Below are 22,779 nucleotides of genomic sequence, written 5' to 3'. Positions count from 1 at the left end.
TCACCCAGAAAAGCTGGTTACCAGTATAGGCACCCCTGGTGGTCTGGAGGCAGTGCTCTGACTCCAGCCTGACCTGGGGTCAGCAACAGCGGGAGAGGGAAGTGGCCTGAGGAGTGGGTGTTGGAATTAGGATTTCATGAACCTGATGAACCCAGCACACTTTCTCTTCCAATTAGAGAGTTCTTTAGGGATACCTTGTGCGTTTTCTGCTTTCATTGTGAAATATTTTCATTGTTGATTAAAGGAAATGATCTTGTAATGTGTTTGTGTATGTATTTAACTGTTCAGCATTGTCCTGTATTGGGAAGGAAAACAAGTTATTTGCATTGTCAACCTGCTGAGATACAGGTCCGATGGGTTCTGCATTGTGATCAGTTAGTACTTTGTTATTTGTGATCAGAGATCAGCATATTTAATGTCCTTGATTGTAAGTCTGAGGTTGTGTGGTAATTCACAAGAAATGCCTACACTTGATGGTGTCTTCAGATCAAAAGTTGGGATGCTGCTTACTTTTCAGGACACCAAGGTTTGCTTGCGGGCAGGAAGAGAAGTGGGAGATTGGAAGCTGTAGACTATTCCACCACACCACACTTCACCCTGTACTTGTTATGCTCTGGTTTGTAGGTGCAGTTTAGGCGTGACTTAGTGTGCTTTCAACCATAATGCCCGCACGACACATGCTCTTTCAGTGTCAAGTTATGCCGAGTGTTGGAGTTTATGAAGGAGGAGCCAGATAACTTCATTCTAGAAAGGTAAATGAAAGTCATTTCAGATTGCTAATTCTCCAGTGCCTTAAGGAATGTAACACACGGAGATGAAACAGCGTTTTGTATGCCCTGTGAACAGAAGTTCCTGTAGCAATGTCCTCCTACTACAGAAGGAAGGCTTGATCTGGTACTTACGTGGTCCTGAGAAGCATGCGCATTTCTGGTTGTCTGTCTTTTGTGATGCACAGACAAAGAAAAAAAATACACTGGTGTGCCAAAATGAAATAGATTTTCTGTAATTTATGAAGCAAGTATGTATAAAATTGAATCAAACTTGGATTTAAATTATTTTATTAATATTATTTAAGTATAACTTCTAGTTACAACTTACATGGTATGCAGGAATCTTAAAAACGTCTCTACTTCTGTTATTTACATTTTTTTTGTATCCAGAAGAAGAGTGTCTCCGTGGAAGAGGAGACCAGCTTTTTGATGAAGGTTGAACCTAATCATAGAAGTTACAGAACTTTAATTTACAATATGTTTGTATGAAAAAAAAAATACAGTGTTGCTGCTTAAAGGAGGCATTGAAACTGTTTGAAATTATATTTCCATATCTTCTGTCTTCTAGGTCAGCTAGAAGGATAGATGATTCAAAGGGATACCTAGACAGTCACATGTAAGTTTCCATTTAAAACAAAATGCTGAGAAACATATTTCTGTTCTAAAAGGGCTTCTGCTGTGCCCATAGAAAGCTGCATCTGAAAATGAAGGCTCTGTTTTACAGTAGCTGTTTTCCCATTAGGTTTGTAGGGCACAGGAGAAGCAGGAAATATCTTCCAACTAATGTGAACAGTGCATGAGTTGCTCTTACAAAATCAGAAAATGACGTGTTGGTATTCTCTTGATGATTTCACCATCTTTCTTTAAATGCTTTAGTCAGTCTGGCGTCTTCCTAGCTCTCTGCCACTTTGTCGAGCACAAACAAAGGGGCAAGGATTCTGTTTCGGTTTGTTTCCACGATGCAGCCATTTAGCACCATTTCATCCAAAATGATGTGCACTCTATCCAAATTGAACATGATCTAGAAACATTACGAGTTAAGCTTATTTCAAACAACGTGAAGATAAACTTAGAGAAAAATCTTAGGCATCTTAGTCTTTCTCTTTGATTAAGCCTTAAACAAAGTAGGTATTAATTTATTCTAGTTACGTGCTGTTTGTTTTCCTAGAACTAAGGAGTCAGTACAACTGGCACTTTTTCATGGCCACAGAGATGTCAGAAGTTTGTACTAGAGAAGTCAAAGCACCAAGTGTTACATCTTGGAAGATGACCACAGAGAAGTAAAAGAAAGGTAAACCTGAACTTAGATATGTAGGTGGTTAGTTTTACTGTGTGCCTGAGTACCATCTATTCCTTGAATATGAAATGTTTTCCAAAGGAAAAAGGCCTTGAATGTAAAGATACTGGTATTCTGCATTTCTTCTAACCAAAGTCATTTTCAGTCAAATTCTTAAAAATTGGATTCTCAAGTATAATCTATCTTAGCCTAGGTTGCTGATGCTATTTACTTGATCTGCTTGAGAATAACTTCTTAAGAGGACCTTGCTGACATTAAAAGTCGATGCACTACTCTAGTAGTAAGTCACAGGAGTAAAAGCAAATAAATGATTCCTAGTTAAATAGACACTCTGAAAGATGGTTACAATCTAACATTCACCTGAAGGAAGATAATCTGAATCATTTTTTGAACTTGGCCATTTCAGAGGGCTGCTCTGTCTCATGAGTTCTAGGAGATTTAACTGCAGTGTTTTAAGGCATTACTGCTCCAAACTGCAGGAACAGTGGAAGATCACCTGCATGTGATAGCAGCTCAGGAGCCTGATATTTGTATGTATTTGTTTTGGCTAGGTGGTAAACACCAGTCATAACCAGTGTTGCAACCACGAAACCTCACGAAAGTCAGCAGCCTAAGATCCACATTCAAGAAAAGGATTTTAGTTATGTAGCATTGAACATGCCAGTGTCTGTGTTATTAGCTTCTCTTTGAGAAGGGAAGGCACCTCATTCAGGTTGAGAAGCTCCTTCCTCTGCAACGAATGGTGAGAGCTAGACCCGTCAGTAACTCACAGCTTACAGACAACTGATGCTGAAGCCAGTACTTAAGAGTGCAGAGAGGGATTTTGCTGTAGGTGTTTCTCTCAGATACAGAAGCCCAAGTCATTACTTGAGATGAAATGACTGGCTGTCTTTCAAAACACCATGATAAAGATGCTGCTCGTCTTTTGTTGAGAACCCTAGAGGCTGCAGGCTGTCCTCCCTCAGCCTGGGGAATTCCAAACCCACGTTCCTCAGTAGCCAAGCTTAGCTGAGATCATAGCAATTGTATCTGCTGCTTTCTACTTAAGGCTGTTCCGTAAAATCTTATGTATAACGCTGTCATCTCGGTGCTGACATCTCATCATCTCAGTGATGAGAGAAGCTTAAGCTTTTGTCCCTGTCTTGGTGACAGTTCCTGCTGCATCCAATAAAGCATGGTCTCATCAGCCCTGTCTGTGACCACTGTTCTAAAAGATGGGAAGACTTGAACTTGTTTTGGCTGAATTGTAGGGTGAATTTGTAGATGCAAGTTGGTGAGACTGCAGCTAGCAGGCTGTTAGGTTCCTCTGCTGTTCTGGAATGGCTGTGCATGCTCTGGGCTGAACTCAGTGCTACTGCATGCTTGGGCAGCACAGTAAGCAACTGTAGAGCTTCTCTGAAGAGTGCATTCTGCTTGACCACAAGCACTGTGTCTAGGTTATGTGTAATAGCAGAATTCAGCCCCCAAAATAACCACACCACTCAGTAACTGTAATAATAACCACTTAATAATAACTATACCTCTTAACTGAGGAGGAGAAACTATTGCAGTCGATGCTCATGGTTCATAAGATAGTTTCCAATTTGCTAAACTGAAGCACCTAATTTAATTTTAGGTTGTATTTTACATACCAGACCTCCTTCTGAATTTGATCATAGGCCTATGCTGCTTCTAAACATCAGGCTTAAAGCTTTCAATTCGGAGGAACAGTACTGTCCTCAAAGCTTTAACACTCTCAGTTTCTGTGGTTCCAGAGACAAAAGCAGTTGTTTTACTTTGGCTGATTAAGGATTTAAGAACATTTTCCTCCTCTTTTCTACTTTTCAATAGAAAAACAGGTCTTTACACAAATACTTTATTCTGAGAAGTTATGATTTCCTTATTACAGTAATGTGAACTTTTAGGATGAGAGTTCTTCTATTCCTTTTTAGATCAACCGTGACCCTGCTCTAAACAGTGCCAGAGGATCTGCTCACGAAGTTAGATAACATTCCGTTCAAGTTTCAACAAGCAATCAAACTGACTCCTGCTGGCTTTTTGCTTTTGCAGTCTACCAACCCAAGTGATTCATGGTACTGCAATTCCAACGGAGGAGCGAGAGTGCTTATGCCCTCCCCTCAGCCAAACATCCAGGCTTCCTTTTCACTTCTGTTCCCACCTCACTTTACCATGCAGTTCTTGGCAAACTGTCAGACTTGCACAGTCAGCAATCTTGGCTTATTTCCCTTCCTGTAAGTCTTGTGACTCTTCTCTACTCTTACATCTTGTTGTACAAACACTGCTTAGCCATTCAAGTCTGCCTGCCCTGCCCAGCCAGGGATGTCTATCTCTGAGTCTTAGCAACACTCATCCTCCCCACCTGTCACTGGTTTGGCAAGTGACCCCAATATTCAGGGTTTAAAGTCCTGAAGTCATAAATCCACACCCAGCTGAAAAACAGCAGAACAAGCCAGTTTGAGCAACTGGCAACAGGAACAGCTTTATACGGTGTGTACATATACACCACCCTGAGCTTCCATTTAAGGTCTTGTTTCCTGTAAGAATCCTGGCTGCCTACACTTGCACTAGGTTTGTGTAGAGGCCAACAGACAATTTAACCAAATATGCAGAAGAAAATATTTATTAACCTGTGCATCTGTAGTTTAAAGTGTATTAAGACCCTAATGGTACTTTCTAGTCTCATGAAGCGTCTTTATGTTTTATGGCACTTAAATACTAAAAGGAGGTAGATGTGACACAGTCCTGTGTCTCCTTCCCTGAAACAACACATATGTGGATAGTGAAGTGGGAGAGAAGGCAATGAGAAGGGAATGAAAGGAAAGAGGCACATTCAAGCCTTACACATGATAAATAACTGCTTCATATAGAGACACTTAAAGATATCTCAGGATATTCCAGGCAAGTAATTCAGGGTGTGTACAGGTTTAAGAAATGATGAAGTACAGCCAACACCTTGTGATCAAGTAACACACCCAGGAGCACAAACACAATCTTTGTAGATTACAGCAGCGGTACTTATGTGGCAGGTGGTTTGCTACTGAATATACAACATTACAGAACTTTGATTTCCATCCTGGTCATTCATTTTCAACTAAAGGTTGGTTGAAGGGTGGTTTTTTTGGTTTTGTTTTTTTAAATCTAGGATCAAGAAATACCGCATATTCTGATTTATTCTGATGATCTGAAATATATCCTTATAAATTCTCTTATTATAAATTCATCATTCAGTTTTCTTGCTACTACTTAATTCGCATGAAGTATTTCCTGTATCAAAGCTTTTTATCTATCCTAGAAGCAGCAGCTCGTTGAAATGGAATGTAAAGGTTTTCTGGATCAAGACAACATTCTTGAAATACTTGGTCCTAGAGAATCCTGCCTTCCTCCTCCCACAAGGAGAATGTAAGTAACTGTTTCTTCCATATGTTAACATATGGAAGTAAGGTTTGCTTCACCAGTTCAAGGAACTGAAAAGCCAACTTTCTGTAATTTTAAAAACTCCCAGGCTTACCAGCACATTGTTCCCTACAAAGCTTCTGTGATACCACTTTCATTTTTATAGTCTGTCATCATCACACCAAGAAAGTAGCTCCTACACTACCCAAGCTGCAGTTTTAGAGCCACATAGAATCTCACCCACTTATTTCATGCACAAAACTGAGGCTTGCCTAGCAATATTAACACACTGGGAAGCCAGCACCACTAGGACAATTACATTACATGTTTACTTGACTGTCCTTACAACACGATTCTTTAAAACAAAACAAAAAAAACCCGCACACTTGCATTCATGCACATGTGCAAGCACACAGATGCAAACCAAAAAAATGCCCTAAAACAAAAAAACACTAGTGATGTTATACGCTTCTATCTTAGGTACCCTCAAGTATGTGACCGACAACCCCAGAATTAAAACAGACATCATACAATGACACACAATTCATACAAAAGCTCCTGTAAAAATGCAGCTTCTCTAAAAGTAGTCACTGGACCGGCTAGTAGCTAATCACTGTTGGTTTCTGTATGCATGAGATAACTTTTCAGTTGTTCATGCATTGTTTAGCATCACACAGGCATATATCGTATGTACATACAATTATTAGGTATGAGACCTGCTGGGCAGGATTCAAATTGAATCTGCTCCCTGTCTTGTGTCCTAGGTCGCCCTCCTGAAGGCTGACCCCAGGCTTGGGCCCTTACACAAATTAAGATCAAGGTGCCTTGGGTGAACTGGTGAGTTTGGACCTAAACGAAGCTGGAGCCTCATGTTAACAGGAGCTGCAGTGCCATGAATACTGGGGTAATGTACTAAGCTTGGGAAAGTTTTAAGAATCCACATAAATGTTGCTTAGTGAAGAACATTTCAGCTGTACGACAGTGACAGCCTTTAACTGGGATTTGCTCTGTGCATGGGTGATTATGCTCATGTTTTTGGATTTCATTTAGCTTCCTATTATTGTTCATGGTAGTAAACACTTTTTTTATATATAGAATAGCTAATGTTACTTTTCAAAGAAACTTCACATGGATATGTACACAATAAAAACACAGAGATGGTAAATAATGACCATTTCCAGCCAGACACACAGTATACAAGGATTTTGTAAATACTACTTCGTGTTTGCCCTTACAGACATTTCGACTGTACTTCCTCCATCAGCAAATTGTATTAAATGTAAGAGTTAGCTAAGGCTAGTTGGCAAGGGAAATGGTTTAACCCCCTGTTAACCCCATGGTTTAACCCCATATTATCTTACGCGCTCTGAAAGGTGTATAGATGGATTGTTGTTTACACTGCATTAACATCTGTGTAAGATGTGTATAGTTAAGATCTTATATTGTTCTTCTGGGCCCATTTATCTGCTATTCAAGCTATTGTCAGAAATAAATTCTGAAGAGCCCACTTCATCACTACACCTCTGCTTTACACTTAAATGTTGAGGATATCTCACTTCACTTGAACTATTTTATATATCTTCTCAATTTATGATTTTTTTCCCTGAGAGAAAAATTTTGTATATATATAGACGTAAGTAAAATATTTTATTTTAGAACAGTTTTTGAAATGTATAACGTATAAAAACGCACTTTTGAATGAAAAAAAAACTGTACATCATGCATATGTCGTACATATTGAGGAGAGACATATTAGGCATCGGCTTTTCCAATATTTGCATAGCTAAGATTTGAGGACTTTCTCTCAGGCTGGTATTTAATAGAAAGATAAATAGTAACGTACCCTTTTATTTTCCAAATACTTACTATTCATTACCTCATGCAGATGAGAGCCATGCAGAAGCTGTCTGTGTTACAGGAGTCATTCAGACACAGTACTGCACCAGTTGCAAGTGTTAGTGTTAGCATATAGTGCCATAGGTTCTCTAAACAGTGCAAACTAGCATTGTATGCAGAAGCTTGCTGAACATGCAGCAGCTTTTCTCAGCTATTAATTAAGCTACTGGTGCTAACTGTAGGTATATAACTACAGAAAATTTATCTTAGGATGAAAACAATGACCAGAGGCAGGCACAATTCAGAACCATCAGTACTCACAATAATCCATGATTAAAAAGAGTCAGCTATATGCATACTCCAAGTAATACCCTATGGAGATACACAGAACTATTTTTATTTAATTGCTGAGTATGATGGGTTAGTCTCTAATTCTGCAAAGTTCTCACAAAGTAAACATTAATTCTGATCCTTAACTATAACTGAATACAAACAAATGTAGTGATATGATCAGAGACCTAAAGAGTTCCTTCATGCTGAAATTTCATTATTGCGCTTTTCTAACCCAGGTGAATCCAGGAGAGTTATATTAGTACCACAATGTTTTGTGAATTTCAGGAAGGAATTGCAGTATATATACAGATGTAGATTTAAGTTCAGTAAATAAGAGAGAGTTCCAGCACGTAGCTAATCATTCAAATACTTAGAAAAGTAAAAATAAATTATTTCCTTTTGTTTTCTTCTATAAAGAAGTGACAACAATTACAAGAAAAATTAGGGCATTTTTCTGTTCTTCATATATTACTAATTCTTAAATTCATTCCAGAATGACAGTATTTTACTATTTAGTGTATGTTTGTATTTGGTTTTAGATCAGTATTGATTATATTTTAAGCAAATACCCTGCAAATCATACACATGAGCAAATGGATCCATAAGGAAAACAAATGTAGATATCTATAGTATCTGTGGCAAGGCGTGGTACCCTAACTTTCTCCCTCTAAGGTCCTTCTCTCTTTCCATTGATATAGATAGTAAAACTCACCTAGACTTCTATAAAGAAAGATCATAGCACAAATCTAATCTTACAATGATGCTACTGCTCTGTTATTTGGCTGAAGGCACAGCTGTAACATTCACTTATTATTTGTAGCTCGTGTCAGTATCTATTTAAGTAAACTTAAAATAAAACCCAGAAGTAATCTGTAGTTCAGCCTGAAAGTTCCCCCATGAATACATATTTTCATGCCTAGATGATGTTGTTACTTAGTTCTCTTGAACCAAGCTCTCCATGACTTTCTTCAACTGGTATGAGGCTTACCTTGATGACTGAAAATGTAACTAGGAGACTCTCATGAACGTCACCTATGCTTCCATACAGATACCAAAATGTTGTTATTTTAAAGGCAAAATTTGTGAAACCTGTGCGTTGTCTTGACTGTTTCAGTCAGCACTCTGAGGAGAGTATGAGGTAAAACAGCCACGAAAAAGACAGACAAATATCTTTCTGACACTAAAAAGGATACATCTAATTCACTCTGAAAGAAAAAAAAAACAAAACAAAACACAACCATTAGTTACAGTTTGATCTTTCATCTCAGTCATTAAACATTACATAATCCTACTAGATGATGAAGTCTTCAAAATAGAATGAAATGTCTAGGATGACTCATATTTCGGTTCCGGGCAGAACAGAAACTGCTTTTGATATGTTACCTACCCCTATTACAAAAGCTAGCGTTCTGAAATTTTCACTTGGAAAAAACAAGGTCACCTCTATCAATGATTGGAATATATGCACTTCTATCTCAATGACTGCATAGAGAAACAGCACCTCTAATGATGGTATCTCCAGCCCTATATTCTCTCTTCCTCAAAGACAAGATGTTAACTTCAAGTTTACAATTCATATGAGGAGCAGCTGAGGGGGTTGGGGTTGTTTAGCTTGGAGAAGAGAAGGCTCAGGGGAGATCTTACTGTACCTGACAATTACCTTAAAGGAGATTGTAGCAAGGTGGGGATCAGGCTTTTCTCCTGAGTACCAAGTGATAAGACAAGGGGAAATGGCCTCAAGTTGTGCCAGGGGAGGTTTAGGTCGGATGTTAGGAGAAGTTTCTTTACTGAAAGGATTGCGCGGCCTAGGCTGCCCAGGGCAGTGGTTGGGTCACCATCCCTGGGGGTCTTTGAGAAACATGTAGGTTTAGAACCCAGCAGCATGGTTTAGTGGCGGACTTCAGTACTAGGTAAAAGGTTGGACAAGATGCACATCTTTTCCAGCCGGAATGAATTCTCTGATTCTGTTCCATAAAACAGTTAAAACCAAATAAGTTGCACATCGTTTCAACAGAAAAATGTAGACAATGTATATGCATGGCTGTGGCAGGATCTACTGGGGGAGAGAAGCTTAAGCTTTGGACCCCTACCACTTCTAACTACTGCTCCAGCCCCAATAACACCATTCTTCCTGCAGTCTTGGCCTCAAGTTATAACATCATTTTATTCATTTAACTGATGTGTCTGGCTGAGAAGCCTGTGTGGTCTCTCTGCAGCCAGAAAAGATGGGTATCTTCCCCAGTTGACTCAGCACACTTGAGACATGACTCACTTTCTAGAGATACTTGTTTGTCTCCACTCCCTGTAATGGGAGCATAGGATGACCGAACATCTAACTTGGGTGGCTGTTAAATGGCTAAATTTAGAAACAATTAATCACAGCCTCAGATCCTGCACAGTTAGGGTGGAACTTCTCCAGTCTCTGCTGAAAGGAAGATGTCTGTTCCCACAGAACGTTTTTATCTGCAACTGAGGGAGTTTATTGTACTTGCTGACATGGATTCCATTCACAGTCTAGCCCTGGAATTTTAGGCAGAGTTCCCGCTGACAGAAGTACGACTACTTCTGTGGTCTAAGGTGACAAGTCTTCACCGAGTGACCCTGCCATCCTTCAGCTGGGAATTTTTATGCCTCACAAAAACTATATTTTAAGAGTCTGATCAGTTTGAACTTCCTTCATATTAAAAAAGAGTGGAAAACATTGGAGGATCTAGTCTAAATAGTAAGTGGAGTTCTTCCTAGGTAGCTGTTACAAAAGTGAAGGGGACTCAGAACTGTATCTCACTTGCAACTTTGAAAGCTTCCCCCTAATTCTATTAGGGAATTCAAGCTCTGTAAGCTCCATTAGATAAAAATAGAGCATGTGAGAACGTTTAAAGCTCACAAACCTAAAAATAATAGATGACAAAATGTCATTCTAGAGCAGGACAGATGTTCTTTCCTTTCCCAGAGTTTTGTTTCCATTGTCATCATCATAATTTGGGATTCTTCTAAAATTCTGCAAATCCTAAACATCAATCCATAATAGTACAAACATATACTTTTTTGTCCTGTGGTTTCTGTCAGAAACTCCAGCTAGAATTATAGCCCTCTCCAATGTTCTGCCATTTACTGTTACAGGCTATTAAAAATAGAACCATGGAATGGCATGAGATTTCAACTACCCCACTTTTCACTTCCCCTAGTTTAAAACTTATATGCTAGGAGAAATACCAAAATCTGTTAGGATGAATTCAGCAAATTTCTAACAATATCAGTGGTTGTGTGATATATGTGGTCAAGAAATTATATACACATATTTGCACATATAAGAACTAAATCTATTTTTGCTCTGCCTAAGTAAAGAAAATAAAATTTGAGAAGTGGTTGGCAACTATTACCTCAATTAGATAAGTAAGATTTAAATTCTACTGTGTGTTCCTGTGCTGCAGGGATCAGACTCCACTCCTGGTTATTACTGCTCAGGTTGAGACTGCAGTCGTAACAATTTTAAGAAATACATTCTGAACTTCATACAGTAAGAAAGTGATATACTCAGTACCATGAGTTTTAAAAGGCTGGTACAGCAGTAGTTGAAATAATATCCTAAAGCATTTGTCAGGCATCTAAACAGTGAGGAGTTTAGAAGACTCTCTCAAGCATGTCCTTGAATTCACACAGGAAGCTCTGCCATATCTGCTGTGGTGCTAGTACTGCGGTGTCAACATTATAAACACTGCATACTGCTTGCTTGCATCTGTATTTACCAACGTAATACCTTCAAACTGATGGACAACAGAGGAAACTATCCAGTCCTCTTTTGTGAGATGGGTATCTAACACACCTCAGTATAGCCAAACTAAAATTGTGCCCAAGTATTATTTAAGATGAATTTGTTTATAACCAGATTATTTCAAATCCTGCATTAAATTGCACATGTTCTAACCAGCATTATAATGCTGCATTTTCCAGTTTTGTAAAAACTAACAAAACCTCTTCTACCAAAAGGGAGAGTGTCATTTTAACTGGAGCTACCTCCGTCTTCAAATCCTCAGCAAAGTGACCGTCTTTACAATAGCTGTTACATCAGATACCAACTGTTGCACAACAACAATATGGGGAACACAAGTACAGGCTGGTTGTTGAGGTTTTGTTTGCTCTGTCCCTATAATCTTGTTCAGTGAGAGTGTTGTCAGCTCCCTGTTTAATGCTTATACTTACTTTATGATGAATTAAGTATTTTGGGAACATTATACTAAGAACATAAAAAAAACGAGAAAAAAAACTCATATTTCTTTAAAACATAGAATGCCAGTGGCTATTTTGAGAGTAGATGACCTAGAGAAACCCCTGAGTATAAGCATATAAAAACATGCTTTTCTACCAGAACTATTTCTGGTATTCCTTGTCTGATGATTTATAACCCATGTATGCTTTTACTACTCTGAAAAATCAACTTTTTTTTTTTATAGTGATAATATGCTAAAGTCTTCAAAAATCTACATTAATATAAACCAACTTTGATTTATTACCTATAATTCACTAGAACTTTAAAAGAGGAGAAATATTTTGTAACAGATTCAATGTCTCACTTACCACTCTGCTGAAGTATTTGTCCAAAACCTCCACAAAATTATGAATTAGTTCATATACTGCCATTTCATTCTGAAATTAAATTAAAAACGAATGAATGTTAAATGAACAGATAGACATAATGGTAGTATTCTTAGTGTTGTATCAGCTCGTGATGTATGAAAACCAACTAGAACATGACATGAAGTACTACAATAAAGTGCACAAACTGTCTGTTGTAGCAAGAGGAGGTGTGGTTACATCTCGCTGAGCAACCAAGAGCAGGCAAGTGCTCATGCTCCTAAGCTTTGGGCCAGGCCAGGGCAGCCACCTGAGTAAGCACTGCAGAACCAAATGGATTTGTCTTTCTTGGGCTGCTGCCATCCCCCACATCACCTAGACAAATTCAGGCAGCTGCACTATGCCTAGCCATGCTGAAGTCACACCTGCCCACTGCAGTACAGAGACACTGTGCTGCAGCAGTATTGATGGATTTTTTTTTTTTTTTTTTTGTGGTACAGTGAAGCCAAAAGAATGTGCCCTGAATTGCTTGCAGTTATAACCCTTGAAGACACCACTGTAGTCAGCAGCTACCTTCCACACCACCCCATTAAGGTCTCCAGGAGAAAGTTTTAAATTAATATAAATTACTCAATGTAATTTATTACATTTGAGGGCTGACTGAACCTTAAAGACATATTAAGTAACATTACTTACCCATTTTCAGTCAGATACCTTTTTTTTCCACTTTTGTTTAAAAAGTAAAATAAATTAGCATCTGACATGTTGTGGATTTTTTTCTTTGGTCAAGGAGGATAAAAACAGCGCGCAGTTAGGAAGTTACTACACAGAAGACCACTGATCTGGCTGTAATGCTGACATTTACTGAGAAACCTCACCCTAAAAATTTATGTTTAATCAAACGTACGTTTAGAAAGCAGAATCAGTATAGAGCTCATACAGAATGTCTCATGATAATATTTCAGGCTATTGCTCATACAGAATGTCTCATGATAATATTTCAGGCTATTGCTAGAGATTGAAGTCAAACATAGGTGTTTTTCTTGTATACTTTTTTTCTTTTTGCAATGACTACTTGAAATTCTCTAATAGACATTGCAAAATTCCATACTGGAAAACGACTTGACTTCTTGCCTATGATTAATACAAGCCTATATCTCAAGAGTGTATATAATTTCTTACCTCTGTCTCATTGATTCCAACGACAACGAAGAGGGCTGCATACTGCCGGTATACCAGCTTAAAGTCCTTATACTCAATGAAAGAGCACTAGGCAAAACCAAAATCAGTCAAACATAGTAGTTGCCATTTAATTGTGACATTACTAAGCTTTCACTTACATAAGACCCACAAAAAACAATGGATTTCCCAAGGTCCATCAAGTAATTTTGACTTGAAAGAAGGTATGGTAACTTTTACATGAAACCTTTCATCTACTGACAGAAAACATGGTGCCACTTTTTATGTAGGTAAACTGAAATGATTTGTTCAGGGTTAGAATTGAAGGACAGTCGATATTTTTCCTATGTTTTCAATTAGAAGCACTTCCAAAAGAGACAAACTGAAGGTCACTTTCATATTTAACAATGATCAGTATTCTTATTATAAATATTAAGAGTATCAGAAGTCCAGACACGGGAGAAATCCGCACGTAGTTCACCATAGGACAGGGAGCCAGCAGATGGTGCTATTATACACCGCTTTACACGTCACCTTTTTTAAGTAATGTTTTGCTCAGTTCTTGAAATGGCAGCATACTGTTAATTCTTTTGGTGAAGTTTCTGTTCAGAGATGTCTTGCACAAGTTAATTTCTTTAGCCACTGCCAATTCCATGAACTGGAGTAATTTATAGGGACTAGGATTTTTTCTGAGGCTTTCTAGAACTAAATAGGGTAGGGCCACTGTTCCAACACACATGTAACTAATGAAAAAGAACGTGACTTCAGAACACAAACCGAAATACCTCATTGATATTTCAAGTCACACATTCCTCCTCAGTCAAGTCAATGTGCTTGAAATTTTTGCTAAGTTTGGTACTTTTCTTGAAGAACCAGTGGCTCTCTTTTGTGAGCCATAAGATCTCAACTGTCATCTAACAAACTTCCACCATCCAAGTTTTCTGACTTTCATGAACAAGTTGTGAACTTTTTTTTTTAATAAAAATGCCTAAAAAGCATTTCATGCCTATGAAGGCTGAAAAAAATGTGTTTAAAAAAAAAAAACAAAAACACTTCTGTTTTAGGTAGTTATATCATTATATCACAACTTGAAATCCTCTCTGGCAAGTTTTTTGTTTGTTTGTTTGTTTTGTTTTTTAAACTTGGAGCTGTCAATGCTACACCTACTATCTTCTCAGCAAAGAAAACTGATGTCTATCTATTGATCACTACTAGCCAAGCAATAACAGGAGAAAATAAATTCTTCCTGGACTTCTGAGCTTCTTCAAACAAACAGGAAGAATCTTCATGACAGTGATAGAGAACAGTCCAAAATCATTGTAAGCCTCAGAAAAAAATATCTATTCAATACAGAATAATAGTTAATCTGAAAGAACACAATCTAGAAACAACTTTTTTCTTCATGGGTGCAAATGAAATAATGACCTGCAATGGAAACTGATTTTTTTCTAGAATTATTTATGTGAAAGATGTGCAACATTAATACAATAAAACATTTAACAAAAAATGTACAAAAACCTACTTGATCCTTTGAACGGGAGAGACAGTTTTTGATTACTTCAGCTTCCAGCATTGTCCGTTTATGAATGTCTACATGCTCATAATACCTAGAGAGCCTCGTTTGGCCTTGTTTGTTCACCATAAGAAAAAACTTTATCATTGCTTTTTTGTTGATCTCAGTGGTAGATCTGAATTGTCAATGCAGCAATTAAAAGTATTTCTGTGAGGGAAAAAAAAAAAATACGTAGGAGTTATAAAAGACTTTCCAGAAGTTGGCCAGCCCATATTTGCACATATATAAGTTTATTTCCAAAATAAAGAACACAGGAAATAAAAACAAACCTCTAATCTTCTGCACATACTCCAAGAGTAATACTCCATATTTTTTTTCTATACAGATAATCACAAAGTATCAAAGCTTCTCCATTATCGGGCAATTTAATTGCTTTGTAGAATTTTGGGAATTCCAGGAGTACACAATTTCTCCTTCTACTTCTCAACATTTTCTCAATCTACTCAACATTTTCTTCTTGCATGCTAACTGGTTTGGAAACATTATGAGAAATTTGTCCAATACCAAATCATAAAATTAATGCAGCTGAAAAAAGCAAAATTGGACAGTTTGTTGGTGTTGGTTTTTTTTTTGTTGTTGTTGTTGGTTGGTTTTGTTAGCTATTATTTAAAAACTTAATTTATACCTTCCTGACATCAGATTGAAGGGAGAGAAGACAACGGGATGTGCATGGGCCTTGTACATGGCTACTTCTCTAGCACAGAATTTAAGCCTCCCACATATCTGGTTATCAGCATGTATCTTGGTCTGGACCAGGAGCTGCTGCAATCCACTCTTTCCAATCTGCTTTCCCATATTGAAGCTAAAGGTAGCTTCTACACGTAATGAAAACTAACTGTGGGTCTTAGGAGGAATTTCTAAGGAGAAATCTGTTCACATTAATTACTCTAAACAGCTTAATCTTAATCTAAATAAGTATTAATCCACATGATGCCACTGAAATAAAAATGTAGAATATAAATCTGCCACATACAGGGTACAATTGAAAAAGGCTGTCAAAAAACAGAATCTGCTTGCTATACAAAAAAAAAAAAAGTATATATATTTTTTTCTCGTGTTTTGAAAGCATGCAAAAAAAGGTAAACTCCATAATGCATAAATTCTGTGTTGTTGATTTTTTTTTCTTTAATACCAGAAAACAGTCACTGTAATGTTTTCCATCTGACTCTGTTTGGATCACAGACTTATTGGCCTATACGTTCTTGAAGTTTATACACTGGCAACACAGCAAATACTGCAAAAGCTATTTCTTTATTCCAATTTTGAAAACTTGCTCCTTGCCTGGTGCTTTACCAAGGTAAAATGCAAATATTTTCTCCTAAGATCCCAGAGTTCCTGCAAGAAAGGGCAAACTTTTAGCAGGAATCCACAGAATAATACGGTGTAGCTCCTTGTTTAAAAAAAAAAAACAAAAAAAAAAAACAGTGTATCTTAACAGTGCAGAAGGGAAAAATGCAAAAATCAGCATTGATCTCTGAGTCAGCAGCTTCTTAGGTATTTAGCCATCTACTGATTTTTTATAACAAGGCATGCTGCATAGGTGCTGCCTCATATTACTGGCAACCTAAACAAACTGGCTATATTTAGGGGTGATACCATCTAAATCTTACATGATAGTGATACAAGGAATCCCAGTATATCGTGCTACCATTAATTATTGCTTGCTTCTCATTAGTATTGGTCACCTAGTTATTTCCTGAAAGAAAAGCCACCTCTGCTACCATCACTGCTATCTGAAGAAAGCGATCACATTCTCTGCAGCGTGCTGTGGTTTACTTACTACGCAGAGAAATACAGATTCCTATACTAAATGCATCTTCACTAATTAGACCTGGTAAGTGATTAGAAGATATTGTAGGGGCGTTCCTTACCCTTGTGAAACTACCATATAATTTAAATTGTTTTAAAATTAGATGTGGGAGCGAAGAAATCATAAACCAGATCCACAAAATACAGTCAACAATAAAAGGAAAAATTCCTGCAACAGATATGCAGGTTCAACAGACCTATTTCAGAAAAGCAGCCCGGGAGGAGTTTTACTGCTTTAAAGAAACCCTCAGAAAAAAACAGGACCTTTTGACTGGATTGTTTTCTAACAGACATGCTGCCATTAGACAGAAATACAGCCTTAACTGGGAGTTAATATCAGTAGTGAATTCTTTAATCCTCTTTCCTTTACTGTCTTCCAAACAGGTAAGACATTTGAAAAGGACGAATGGGACCATTTTTTCTCCCTTAAATCTTCACAAGTCCTTCAAATGAAGGAAAATACCAGAGGATGTATCAGCTAGCAGGGAGAGCTCTTCCTTTGCATTATCCTACATATGCAAGAAAGCTTTTATCCCTCTTATTCTTTAAATTCCTCTTTGATCTGCTCTTGTCTGTAGGACACCTCCAGGGAACAGGAGTCCAGAATCAATACAAATGACAATAGAGTCTGTTTGCAGCCCTGACAGTCTGTTTTCTCACCTCCAGCAGACACAGTGAAGTCTTTATGTCAAGAAGAAAGTGCCTTTTTGTTGATTCCCTCAGACGGAAGAGTCAGAATGTTAATAAATGCTGCTGTGGTGTACGCAGCTTGTCCGCTGGGCTCTGGGCTCTTCAACGAGTGGAAGTGGTTCTCTGAGAAAGAACAAATGAGGCAATTAAGACAAAAAAGGCCCAGATGGAAATGTATTAAGGGATCTTCCCTGCGAGACAGCAGCTCAGGCTGACATTTATGATGAAATGAGAAAGTACCTATCTATGTAATCTCTTCTGCATTTCACATATGGCTCTTATTTTCCCCCCCCTGTTCCACTTTGTACTACTGCTTGAAGTTACAGAGGTGCAATGCGATGAGATGTATCAAGTAAGGATAACAATAGATGACTCCTTCCAGATGAGACACAGGACCAAAAGAAAGACTGAATGCTAAAGGGTTATGATGTGAAAGAGGAGCGATCTCAGAAATGCTGCCCATTGTTTTAATGAAAAACAAGCAAGGTTGGGCACAAGGGGCCAAAAGGCATGTTGTTCCTACCAGCTGCAAAACACGTCTGTCCCAGCTAAACAGACCATGATAAAGACATACGCAGTTTTTCTTTTTTCTTAGTTTTATGTTGCTTCTTTCTGTCTGGTACTGCTGAATTATAAAGGAAGAGTCCTTAGCTTTGGGCAAGCTGTCTCCAGGCTATTTGAATCCCCTGGGCACGAATGGAGCTGTGGAGCACCGGGGTGCAGGTGCTGTGCGAGGCCTGTTGCTGGCAAGCAACTCGGCCACGCAGTTCCTTCCCCAGAGGGTAAAAACCTGAGGCTTTACGGGGCTGCAGATACTGAGGTGAGACCAGAGGAAAGAAGGATGCTAAAACCACCTCAGGAACCTTAAAAGAGCTGTTGTATTTTGAGTTACCAGTGCACGACATATAACAGAAGACTCTGAAGAACTGATACACATGGATCCTACTGCAGGATTGGCCCCTAATCCTAATTACTCCTTTATTAACCTAATCTTTCTACATGGTTAATCTGGTTAATGCTGGTGTTAGGACTAATGTATCTGTGTATTATTTCAAGTGCCCTGGATTGTTTTACATATTAAAATACTTCAGACTCAAATTATTATTTCTTAAATCCTCACAAATGCTCTTATCCAGAATTGGTATTTAAAAAAAATGAATTATGCTCTAACAGTGGTAGAACCATAGCAGTAATCAAAGGTGTCACCCGTAATTTATGACACAGTCATCATTCGCAGTATTACAGTAGGTGATTAACAGCTGCAGGGGAGAGGTCCGCTACTGTCGCTAGTTGTTGCTGTATTTTTCCTGTGTGCCTCAAAGACAGCTTCGGAAATTTTACCTGTAAATGTTTCTCACACAAATGATAGTACAAGCACACGATTTTGTGCAGAAATACTGGAATAAATTTTCTATATGATTTACATGTAAAAATAAATATATCCATACATTACATAAAGCATGCAAGTACAGCTGTGGAATCTGGCTTTGAGAGTAACTCCAGTGTTAAAAATATCTTGTTATTTTTATTTTCTTTAAAAATAATTATTTTTAAAATTCACCTGTGTAGAAATAAAAACATGTTCTTGTACAGTTTAGGCAAAAACAGGAAATTACTGTTTTGTTTCTCTCAGTTTATTTCTTCTTTCATCTTATCTTTCAGATACAGAAAACATGTTAAAATGTTTTGCATATGTAAGATGTAAAGAGGTCTGTGAAGTGTAATAAAACAAAAACACACCTGTGCATGTTGATGGGCGAGGAATCTCCCACTCCTTCTAGTTCCATGTATGTCAGAAACTACTTTCGGTGATCAGTTATGAGCACTCTACTCACAAAGACAGTTCTGTGTCTTCTGGTACAGCTCCTACATGCTTTTCTGTGCGTTCTCACGCAGTTTCCTTCACGTATGCTTGCATATACACACAAATCCAACATGAATTACTGTGCTTTTTTTGCATACAGAATCAAATAGTTCAAGAGAATTGGTGACGTGATGCAAGCCTTTCATGTCACTGCCATTATTTTGCTCATTTTAGTAATGAAAAGATGCTGCTATCTGAAGGCTGCCTATTCGTTTCTATCAAATAGTCTCATTCCAGGTCACTGGACAACTATCTGCATCACAAATGGGCTTACGAGCAGAAGACTTGACGGAAGTACCCAGATCCTGATGGACTGTCAAGCTCAGCTTTCTGAGTGACAGTCAACCACGCATTTCAAATTTTGTCTGGAATAACCTACAGTAAGTGCTTCTCGTGCACCTGATTTACAAAACACCTATGGAACTATGACATAATGAAGACACCCTAGAAACAAAACCCTCAAAGGTTTCACACAGAGAAGACATAAAATGTCTCGAAATTGCAAACGTCAAAACCAAGTACCTCACTGAACGACTGAGTAGCTCTCTCCTTCATTTCGTTTAAACGAGGTTTCTTGTGTGTGGATAATTTAGCACACACATAAACTACATACTGTGTAGCTACTGTGATTTAGATACGTGTTATGCTGTGTTAGAGCTCACCCTTGTTAAATTATCTCCTGCACATGAATATCTGTGAGAGAAAACTGGTATCGTGATTGGCTTCTGTGACTCACAGTGGTAGACTGATGGAATCTTTGAAGAGCTACAACTCAATGGCTTTGGCTCATTCTGAACCAGCAGATAGGCAGAAGGACTAAGGACTATATGGCTCATGGACAGATGCTTCTGGGTTTTGCTGCCCCATGCAGGCTCACCCTCCTCACCTGTCCGTATAGGTAACTCCACCCTCGTATTTCAGAATAAGCTCAACTCTGCTCGGCTTGCTGCAGATGGCTGAAACAGAAACTGCAATGGTTCCAGGACGTGCCAGCTCTGGAGGCAGCGTAACCGCCTGAGACACCTCAACATAAGCTGTCCCAGCTCGCGAGTCACACCCCTAAATGCAATCTTTTCAGATACTGGTTGAGACCTCTGAGAGAGGCAAAGCCTGCAATACCTGTTCTGTGGATAAAAAGGAGGTCTTACATCTCCAGTGTGGCCAGCCCTGCAGATTTCACAGGCAGTTATATTAAACATTTTAAACAATTTTAATTACTCCTCCACTACAAGCAACAAGCACTTAATTTATTTTTGTCCAAGATTTCACTAATATTCATGCATACTCTCATACACAGATGATTAAAGAAAAAGAAACACAACCCAAGTTTGCGACTTTGGGCAGCACAGTTATTATTCCAAATTAGATTTCTGTCTGTCAAGTTAAAACCACTCTAGTCAATGGCCACAGACTTAAAAGCATTTTAACTATTATGCTGTAACAAAGTTCAGCAACATTTTATGACTTTGAGTTAAAAATGAAAGAGGTTAAGTATAGCAAGCAAGAAATACACAACTTCATCTTTACAGAATTCCTTTGCCAAGAATAAAATAAACATTTATCAGAACTATAAGCCAGTAATTCACTGTATTGTCCCACTCTATAAACAAGTTGGTTTTGTGGATGCAGAGGTTTTAAGTGCATTTCATCTGTGTGCTAAATGTAGAACAAAATGGGTTAAACTGGAATTAAAGCATCAATAAGGATAATAAAAAAGTCAAATAATAGAGCTACAAGCATGTGACAGCAGGTGAACAAATATTTTTGAGGTATACGTTAGCCTACTGAACTTGCTGTCTATGAATTTACTGTAAAAAAAGGTATGTAGCAAATGAAGACAGTTCATTTATTTGATACTCTCGTTCTATTTTTGTTCTGACCATGGACAAGGCTTTAACAAAAGCCACATGTAGTATCATTAGTACTTATTGGTAATAGGGATCATTTTTGTATTCTAGATCTTATTATTGTTCAAATTACAATTCATCTGAAGATGAAACAACTTGGTCTATGTGGCTTTAAAGTAAATCACCGTGTTTCACTTCAGGATCAGGAATTTTAAAAAAAGCAGCCTTGCTAATCTAGGGAAGTCAAGGAGGAAGGAAAGAGTAAAAAAGTCTTCCTTTGCTGTTCGGCTGTCAGAATGCTGGCTGAATATAGTAACGGAATTAAATTTCAGTAACTCCCATGTATTCAGCAACAAGGAATGTCTCATAAGACTGTAAGCTAAACAAAAGGCTAAACTGATTGTGAGGTAAGGCGTAATTTTTGGTAATGATTTGATACTGCCAGTGAAGAATGAAAAAAAAAATGCTGAAGAGTTGGATTTACATAGTATGGTAATCTGTATGGAAAAAGGAAAAACGTATGATGAATTTGTTGTAGGAAATGACTTCATGGAGAAGTCGGATAAGAATTGGTAAAACCACTGAAATAGCAACATGCACCTGAGAGGTTAGCAGAGAGAGGAAACACCAGTACTGAGACAAGCGGTATTTATTTTTCAGTAATTAATGCAATTACAGCTCTGTCAAGAATGAGTCCCAGTAAGGACGCTGTCCGTATTCTTATGGCATGAGTACAACGCATATGCGTTTTCAAGAGAAGCAAAACCAAATCCCTGTCTTGCTCAAAAAGGGGTGGCCCTTCTGTTGCTTTGGATAGGACATGGTGGCAGTTTGGAAACGCTGTTTCAGAGCAGAATCTCGCAGCCGGGGCAGTTTCCCCTACCCATACCATGGTGTTGACCAGAGCACGGCTATCACAGGTACAACCGCCCCAGATGAAATAAACCAGATTTCTCACAAAACCGCCTTCGTGTGGTAAGAACTTTTGAAGGGTGTTATGCACTCTGTCCCCATCAAGGAGGGGAAACATTACACAGAATGTGAAACACCATGAAGATGAGTTCATTAAAAAAAAAAAAAAAAGCATGGTTATAATGGCTGTAATGGCTTTAAGGACTAGGCAGCTTCCGGAAACATACCCTAAATTTACAACCTACAACTGCCTGCTCGTAAGGCTAACAAAGGGCACCACGGAACTGCTGTGGATGCTAGGACCTGAACCCCGCGGGCTTCAGGTGTTGGAGACAGAGGGGGGGCAGGGGGCACACGGGAGCAGGCGGCCCACGCGGGACGCGCCCGCACAGCCCCAGAGGCGGCTCCCAGAGCTGCAGGACGGGGCCGGGCAGGACATGGCCGTTACCCCCACCGCGCCGCTCCCCTCATGGCGGCCGTTACCCCCGCGCCGCGCGGCCGCCCTCGCGCCAGCGGCGGGAAAGACGCACCGCCCGCTCCCCCTTCCTCCCCCCCCCCGTTCCCCAACGCACGGCGCTCACCTCCCTCAGGCGCATGCGCGCTGCGCCGCCTTGCCAGGCCGGGAGGAGGAAGCGTGAAGGGGAGGGGGGGGCAGGCAGAGGAGTGGCTTCCCGGCAGGCGCCGCGCCGCTCCCCTCCCTCCCT

The 22,779-nt window shown here is 38.9% G+C and overlaps 1 protein-coding gene and 1 long non-coding RNA gene across 5 annotated transcripts; one reads left to right on the top strand and one right to left on the bottom strand.

The window, feature by feature from the left end:
* Positions 1-1,041: 1,041 nt before the first annotated feature.
* AP4S1 (adaptor related protein complex 4 subunit sigma 1) lies at positions 1,042-22,721 on the bottom strand. Of its 3 annotated transcripts, none has more exons than XM_027458567.3 (6): positions 22,657-22,721; positions 14,903-15,100; positions 13,384-13,470; positions 12,205-12,273; positions 8,823-8,834; positions 1,042-1,791 (listed from the first exon to the last, which is right to left on the bottom strand). In XM_027458567.3, the coding sequence occupies exons 2-6, from the start codon at positions 15,038-15,040 to the stop codon at positions 1,663-1,665; spliced, it is 435 nt and encodes a 144-aa protein (XP_027314368.1). In that variant the 5' UTR covers positions 15,041-15,100; positions 22,657-22,721; the 3' UTR covers positions 1,042-1,662. The 3 variants fall into 3 exon arrangements, with proteins under 3 accessions (XP_027314368.1, XP_038036243.1, XP_071895027.1); XM_038180315.2 differs by lacking the exon at positions 22,657-22,721 and adding an exon at positions 17,423-17,562; XM_072038926.1 differs by lacking the exons at positions 8,823-8,834; positions 22,657-22,721 and adding an exon at positions 17,423-17,562.
* Positions 1,802-17,429, top strand: LOC140002654 (uncharacterized). Of its 2 annotated transcripts, XR_011809755.1 has the most exons (4): positions 1,802-2,061; positions 5,360-5,466; positions 6,225-6,364; positions 16,629-17,429. It is a non-coding gene; the product is annotated as an uncharacterized lncRNA (long non-coding RNA). The 2 variants fall into 2 exon arrangements; XR_011809754.1 differs by lacking the exon at positions 16,629-17,429 and having other exon boundaries at positions 6,225-6,516.
* Positions 22,722-22,779: the final 58 nt, after the last annotated feature.

Source organism: Anas platyrhynchos, chromosome 5 (genome assembly GCF_047663525.1).
Source record: "Anas platyrhynchos isolate ZD024472 breed Pekin duck chromosome 5, IASCAAS_PekinDuck_T2T, whole genome shotgun sequence".
Classification (NCBI taxonomy): domain Eukaryota; kingdom Metazoa; phylum Chordata; class Aves; order Anseriformes; family Anatidae; genus Anas; species Anas platyrhynchos.
The sequence above is the reverse complement of the archived record's forward strand: the minus strand, read 5'-3'. Positions and strand labels throughout refer to the sequence as shown.

Excerpts from the sequence above, each read along its gene's own strand:
- AP4S1 (XM_027458567.3), bottom strand. The coding sequence starts at position 15,040 with ATGATAAAGTTTTTTCTTATGGTGAACAAACAAGGCCAAACGAGGCTC. Across the intron at positions 13,471-14,902 it reads TCTCCCGTTCAAAGGATCAA|TGCTCTTTCATTGAGTATAA; the intron begins GTAGGTTTTTGT and ends GGTTTTGCCTAG. Across the intron at positions 12,274-13,383 it reads TTGGAATCAATGAGACAGAG|AATGAAATGGCAGTATATGA; the intron begins GTAAGAAATTAT and ends ATTTAATTTCAG.